This window comes from Haemaphysalis longicornis, unplaced genomic scaffold (genome assembly GCF_048455015.1).
Source record: "Haemaphysalis longicornis isolate Haplotype H1 unplaced genomic scaffold, Haemaphysalis longicornis Haplotype H1 scaffold_12, whole genome shotgun sequence".
NCBI classification, from domain to species: domain Eukaryota; kingdom Metazoa; phylum Arthropoda; class Arachnida; order Ixodida; family Ixodidae; genus Haemaphysalis; species Haemaphysalis longicornis.
Window position 1 is genome coordinate 29,884,416 of NW_027526225.1, and position 7,392 is coordinate 29,891,807.

Consider the following 7,392-nt stretch of genomic DNA (forward strand, 5'->3'; position numbering starts at 1 on the left):
ATGTATGTTGCAGTAGGGAAGAGATGGTTAGTCTGTAGTTCACAGCCTATCAAGGACTATATGTTCAATTATCTTACCCACACAAGAGGTTAACGATATTGGCATCATTTTGTCTATTGACTGTGTTTACCCGGTTTGGGGAGAAGTATAATTTCCACGTGCTTCTATTCCGGTGGCAGGGTGCGTTCTCTCAGTGACAATTGTAGCAGTCTCTGAAAGCTCCTATAGATCTGTCGCCTAGATTTTTCAAATATTCGTAAATTATTTGTGTTTGCCAGGGGTTATGCTCTTTGCTATCTCAGCAAGAGCCCTTCTGATCTCCACTTCCGTAATGAACTGTCTATGGTTGGGTTGACGTGTCTGCTGTACGTGTAGGTACGCGGCTCAGTCTGTGTGGGGTTTCAGCGATAATTGTCTACGAGGGCTGCTTTTATTTCTTGCTGTGTTTGTGGGATATTGTGTATAATCTTATTTAAGTTGTGTTTTTTTTTTGCTGGCTGCTCTGTATTGGGTCTGATAGTTTAAAGGGACACTGAAGTGATTTGTAAACATTGCGGGATTACTAGCGGAAATTGTAGTTCGGAGTCCGTAGGCATTGTTTCGACCACTCTGGCCGCGTTTACGCGAATTTATTTAGTAGAAAAATCAATTCGAAAATGCTGTCCTCCTCTCTTTACGCTCGCCCATTTTCTGTGGCGTTTTTGTGTGACGTCAGCAGGAGATGAGATGGAAAATGGCTGCGCCACTGCACGGTTCGCCGACCAGGCGACCTACCGATCGAGTCAGTCGGCCCAGCGTTTCGTCCGCCGGCCGCCGACGGGTCGTCGCTATTCGCTCGCTCAATTGAAACTAAGCCACAACACCTTTGTGAATGAAAGAATGTGCCTTTCCTTACTTTGTTAGTTTGTACACTGTGTCAAACTCAGAGTCCGGGTCGCTCCACACAAGCGCTGCACAAGTGCACATGCGACGCTTCGCTGACTTTACGCTAGTAGGAAAATCTAAGGCCAATTGAAGGCGGGAGAAGAGTCAGCGAAGTCAATATAGGTACTAAGAAAATAAAATCAACTGAAACTTTTACCGTACAGCGCAAAAATAGGGAGCAGGAAGCACTTTTTGCGCTGGGTAAACAAGCAAAGCGGTCAGCAGCACGACCGCACATCTGCGAACGCTTTCCCGTCAAAGAAATGCAATTGCTAGACGTGAGATATTGTGGAAGTTTGGGGGACACTTACTGCAGGAGTGATATACAACAAATAGTCACATAAAGTACTTAAAATGCTTAAAATAAATAAAAGTGTAAACTGGTCATACATTATAAACCTTATATATCCAAACCGGCCAGCGCCGGCTCGTGGCCTAGTGGTCTGAGGCGCTGGAATTTCTGTTTTGAAAGTGGCAAGTTCGAATCCCCGAGAGTACATGTATTCTTTTTTTTGTAAGTTGATTTTTTTGTATGCGGCCGATGTTTTCTGAACTGAGTTCACCATTTTTGGGCCGTAACGTTCACTGCTCCACGAGCGAGATCGCAGAACGCGCGCATACTGACAATGACGCGCTAGCGAGTTCTCGGTGGCGTGCTGTTGCCACAAGCACCGACTGCTTGCGGGCAGTGGGCCCAGGCCTGAATCAGCACACCCTTGGCCTGGTGCGAACTAGCTTTTTACGAACAGACATGAGTGAGGCAAGCTCCGAATATGCGGGAAAAGCGCATGGCATTTGAGAGTCTGCGGTGACGCGGAGGGCGTTCATCCACTGCGTAGGCCTCGTCTAGTGATTTCTACGATTCCAAGCCGCCCTGGGAGGTTTATAGACATTTGACAGCCGACAACATGGCAGAAGCGCGGTACGGCGATAACTGGGATATCGAGAATGCCCATCCAACAACGCCATCAGATGTCAATCATGTTGTTTTACAGAACCGAAACCGAAACCGAAACTTGTTTGATTGCTAACCTTGGGCATCGTCCAATCACGGTGCCCCCCCTCCTGACGTCACAGTATAGTTGGTGCGGCCGCCGCAAACCGCGCATAGTAGTTTTTCTTCTTTCGCGCTTTGTAAAATAATTACCGATTTGTCAACCGGATAAACGATGAATAGTGTGTTAATTTGAGCCAGTCTACACAGTGCAAGCAAAAACGGGAGCTTGACAAATTCACTTCAGTGTCCCTTTAAGTAGCGGCCAGGTTGGAGAAGTCCAGCCTACCTTGTAGGTTGTTAGACACATTTGCCCAGCGTTATTCGTTTAGTTTTCCGCCTATTCATGTGCTTCCGCTGTTATCTTCACTATGTTACTTTCGAGCTTCCTGTTGTGTCATTGCCTTTTTTATCTCTTCCTTAGACTCCTGCTTTCATCCCACGGATGGAGTAGCCGTTCGTCAATGTTGTTATGTCTTCCGTACCCGCGATCGGCCTTGTGTGTATTTTTACGATTACTTGCATTGTCCACTCCAGTATGTACCATATGGGGTCATTATAGGTCGATCCGTTCACACACTTTTCGTATTTCTACACCGTGCTCAGAACTGTCCGCTCACGCGTGCAATAGCTTGCATCTCGGTCTGTTTAACTTGTACGCTCCCAATAGAATAATTTTCTTTCAAAAATATTGTTGAAATCTCCCGTGCAGCCTTAACGGGGCCTATCAGCGTTTTTTTAATGATTGAGCAGCCGATGGATAGGCCTTTACGATATCTACTGAAAAAAAAAATTCGCCTTTCTTCTGCTCACTTTGATGAAAATGGTGTTTCAAGACCATAGTTGCGTGGTGGCCCTGCCACGCAAATCAATTCAAGTTTACCGCGTTCCTGTGCTCCACTATGAAACCCTTCTCTACGGTTGGTTCATGGATGCACACGCCCCCCGCCGCTCCTCGCGCTTCCCAGCGGGGTACGCACGTGCATCCTGGCACCCTGCTCCAGGCGCAGTTCACGCGCTATCTACTTGAATCTTTTATTACTGTTTAACAACTTGGAATGCCGCCAGGAGCTATAGTGGCGTGGGCGACAGCAGGCGACGGCTTGATACAGCGGGTGTAGTATTTCATTTGCTGTTGCAACAATCAAGCACCCATGTATGTTCTAATAAAGGAACACTGCAAATATCACTTATGTATTGGTTATATGCCGTAAATGTGTGTAATGTTTTGTTTTTATCCAATGTTGACAAGTATGAACACTGCAACCGCATATAGATGCTTAGGTATGGGTGGGGGTATATAAACGGCTTATTCAACGTATGTATCACTTTGGCCGGGCGGCTGAATCGGGTGATGGACAAACAGACCTACAGACAGACAAATATTTGTGCGTCCAAGTAGCCTCAGAAAGACTATCGTCTTTAGAGCAGAACAGTAAAAGCAGTGTCCACGAGAGGCCTGATAAAAGAAAACAGGGAAGCAAAAGAGCTTGAGCTGCCCAGAGCATAAAAGCAACAAAATTTCTAAACCGATTATAGAACTGAATTGTGCACACCTCCATTTCACTCATCATCGGTTTCGCGATAGCGGAGGAGACGTGCATGATGTTGAACAGAAGGCGAGATGAGTGGGAGTTACGTGGCAGGAGCGGCAGAACACGCCCGTCTTTCAACGCATTAACGCGAACTGAGCAGACACGCGGCAGATAATTTTTGGCTTAGTAAGTGTTGTCAAGCAGGCACTTCTTCCAGGCACATTTTTCCGCAAGATTTTTAAACGAACAAGTGATAAATCGAGTATAAAAGTAAGAAAGTCATTATAGTAAACTCACTACAACAAGTAAAAAATTTACTACAGTACTATTGAGATTTAACCGCCATAACGGAACTGTTGATAAAGGCGTTTCATTACATAGTACGAAAATGCTGGTTCCGTTCATGGCAGCCAAGGCTGGTTTTGGTAATGGGTCTTCGCGTCGAAGCCCACTTTGAACACTCGAAATTTAACGTGACGGAGGAACAAGAGTTGGCGTCAGCGTTCTCCTCTTTCAACTCGTTGATATTTTCCTCTGTTTGAGGCTCTGTATCAACTATTTCTAATCTGTATTCGCATTCGTCTACACGTTTTGCAGTTGGCAGCAAGGGCACCTGTATTAGAGCTACTTCAAAGTACGCCCAAGTGGAGTGGTTTATGTGCGCCGCAAGCAAGGGCACTCAGACGACAGGCCTGTTCAGGAACTGCGGTAAGCTTGCCTACAGTACATGTCATACGTAGGTTTCATGATCGGTGTATGATTTTGGCTTGCAGGAACTCAGACTGAAGGAGCGGCCTTTGAGCTCTACCATGTCTGGGGCTCTTGACCTGTACCGCTTCCCTGGAATTCCACAGACCTGGTAGTACATGGCTTGCCCTTAATACCATGACAACAACACCGAATACGGGTGTGAAGATAGCAACATCGCAGTTGTGGGCACTACTTCAGCGAAACTGTGAACTACAAAAGACAGAGTGTATAAAAGATGCCTCCTTATCTGAATCTTATCTTTTTATCTGTATCTGTGGCAAACTGAACCTCCATGCGGAGAGTCAACAGCGGCGTTCAGTAAACAGAACCACTTCAGGAGCTTCCCGCTTAGTTTGTATATCGTTTGACACTTCTGCGTCCTCCGGGGGCGTTTTTCGTGCTGAAATATTTGTTTACAGTTCTCAGAAGTGCTAAAGGCAGCAGGAAAAAGTAAAAAAAACGAGCGCCCAAGTGTAGATTCGAAGTAGCTACTCCCACAACACGAAGCCGGCACTTTACCTCACGCCCACCTCAACAGGTGGCTCCCGAATGCAAAATAGAGCCTGTCAAAATAGGCTCTGAACACATACGGCTGGCTGCTTCTAGTGTATTGTTGTATGTGAGAGGCCCTCCCAGTGACACCGCCTGTTCTTCACTTGCGAACGTTGCATACGGGCCCCATATTGCTCTTAATACAAGTAATATAGCCGGATTACCTTTATTTGACCTACTAAAAGCTGTCGTACATGCCTATCTCGGCGACACCAGCCACGGCAGTTGTGTCGTCTGCTCTGGCAAATACAGCCAGACGAGGACTTCAAAAACTATTTGTAAAAATCGCGACGTTGGTAATACTTCTCATCGCAAAAGTTTTTGTGCGACAAGAAGAGACACTTTACCTTCGGAGAAGTTCCTTTCGCCTGAACCTAGGACATTCACTTATCTGGCACTGTTGGCCCGTGCTACATTGTAGAAGCGGCCTCCGCACGCGTTCGCACGAAAAGTTTGGCGTCTCAAGCATTTGGCTATTTTTAATTTGCGAAAATAGAGGCTCTGCCACAGGAGTGGCACCAAAACACTTAATTTACTGGCATATTCGCTGCATATAGGAGCATGATTTGTGTTTTGGTGTTTACGCGTCACAACTTGTGTTTACGATTCTCAAGTATTGTTATATAAAATTTTGCCTCGGTGCGATGCCAGTGCGCGTGCGACACCAAGTTCTAAGGCAAACGTCTTTCCGAACGCTTTTTCCGATTAAGTCGTGTGCAGCTTGTCCACGACGAAACCGAAACTGGCTGCAAGATTTATTCTATTGCGCGTTCTTCAAGCCATGCCGCACCGATCCACATCCACTTCTACCCATCACATCCATCGTGGCGGACAATCGCAGCACCAAGTTAATTTCTAGGTATTACTTTAGGAAACTCCATGGCGCCAACTCTGGCGGTACCAGCGCCGGCTGTCGCCAGAGTGGGGGCCATGGACGTTAGTAGACTCGCATTGTGCTCTTTTCTCACACATCTCTTACTTGAATTCAAAACCAAGCAAACACCGAAAGGCGGTATCCTAGGCCCCTGCCGCTCGGTTTCTAGCTTTGGCTCAGGCACACGCGACGCCGATATCCCTACAAGCTCAGCTGATGGTAGCCCGTGGACGGGGCATTAGCTGGGAGTGAGACCGGCATGACGTGCCCCGTAGCAACATCGTTACTTTCTACTGCCCCTATCACCTTTTGTAGACTGACCGAGATTGGGACGGTATCCGTTTCTAAGGCCTCACACGAATTGGAAGCTTCTACCGAGACTCCTGAGACCGAGGCGGGAGCAATATCGCACTCGGTGTACTCGCGATGCCCTCTCTTGAGCCTGAGCTGCCACCTCCTTCCCCTCCAAAAATGCGACACTCTCCATTATCTTGGCGTCCGCGCTCGCCAATTCTGCAGTGCGCTCGCTAGCCGGCGGTTTTGTGAACTCTTCAATAACAACGCATTTTCCGCGGAACAGTTGATGGCACCTGTTCGGGAAGAGGTACATGTGTTCTGAAATCCTCGGCCAAACCACTGCCTGGGTGGTAAGTTCACCAAACCGACCTCCGATGCTGACTAGCAATCGAAAGGCACCCATTTCACGTTGCTGTGGCCTGTTTCAAACAAACACTCTGTCTTGTCAGCTTCTCCGGCTCGACGTACGAAGAATAGATCATGTCTACACAGCAGGCTTTGGCGTCGACTACGAGCTCGCGTACATAGGGCTGCAACAGCTGCTTGCTGCCCTCACTCTCGTATACTGCGTTGAAGGCAATCTTGCCGTTCTCTCAACTTGCCCCGTCTCGCCCCAGTTGTAACACGTGGACTGTTTGCGCGTTTCGAAAGCTTTCTTTCGACGCTGCTCCTCGTCGTTTGCGCCCCTCTGTTTTCCCTGCCAGTTTCTCTATCCTAGTCAATGATCTTCTCTGGTCCACCGTTTTCTTGGGGAGCTCCGCATTTCAGCGCTGACTTGCCAGGCCTCTGCCAGAAATTTCATTGAGCGTCCTTCCGCCCCTGCGCATCTCGACGTGTGACGAACTCGACGGCGAAATGAGCTGCCCTGTCCACTGTGTTTACATCCGGCCGGTACTGCACCCAGTACCTCAAGTTTTCCGGCGGTCGGCGGTAAAACTTGTACATCGAAGTACTCAACAACCGTGTCGGGCTCGCCGAAAGCCTTTGCATCTTTGAGCTACTCTTCAATGTTTGCCTCTAGCTTATAGGCGTAGGCCGAGTACGACTCGCTCTTTGCACTCTCGGCTTCACGGAATTTCTGTCGCAACGCATCCGCAGAGAGCCTGGACTTACGCACTAGGCTCGACTTCACCTTCTCGTAGTCCGCTGCCTTGTCTTTTGGGAAGCGGGGCACCACGTCGGGTTCCTCACCCGGCTAAAGCGTAAGCAATCTTTGCGGCCATGTCTGTCGGCTAAACTGGGTCTTCTCGCAGGTGCGCTTGAAATTGACAAAAAATACCGATATATTCACCTAACTTGTACGGTCGTATAAGGTCCCTCATTCGCAGTGTAGGTCGCTCATTAACCGCTGACTGCACGCTGCTGTCACTATGACACCCCGGGCGAGACATTTGAACCACTAGGTGCTTTATCTCGGTGTCGTACTGTTGCTTCGGGTCCTTCTGCTGGATTAGGAGTTTTGGTCA

At 48.1% G+C, this 7,392-nt stretch overlaps 1 protein-coding gene across 2 annotated transcripts in view; it reads left to right on the forward strand.

The window, feature by feature from the left end:
• Positions 1 to 4,437, forward strand: part of LOC144161908 (peroxynitrite isomerase THAP4-like) — a 36,152-nt gene extending 31,715 nt beyond the window's left edge. For both annotated transcript variants that reach the window (XM_077692465.1, XM_077692464.1), the window contains exons 3-4: positions 4,051 to 4,161; positions 4,227 to 4,437. In XM_077692465.1, coding sequence (XP_077548591.1) covers positions 4,051 to 4,161; positions 4,227 to 4,279 — 164 coding nt within the window. In that variant the 3' untranslated portion in view covers positions 4,280 to 4,437. The remainder of the gene's footprint in view (positions 1 to 4,050; positions 4,162 to 4,226) is intronic.
• The last annotated feature ends 2,955 nt before the right edge of the window (positions 4,438 to 7,392 follow it).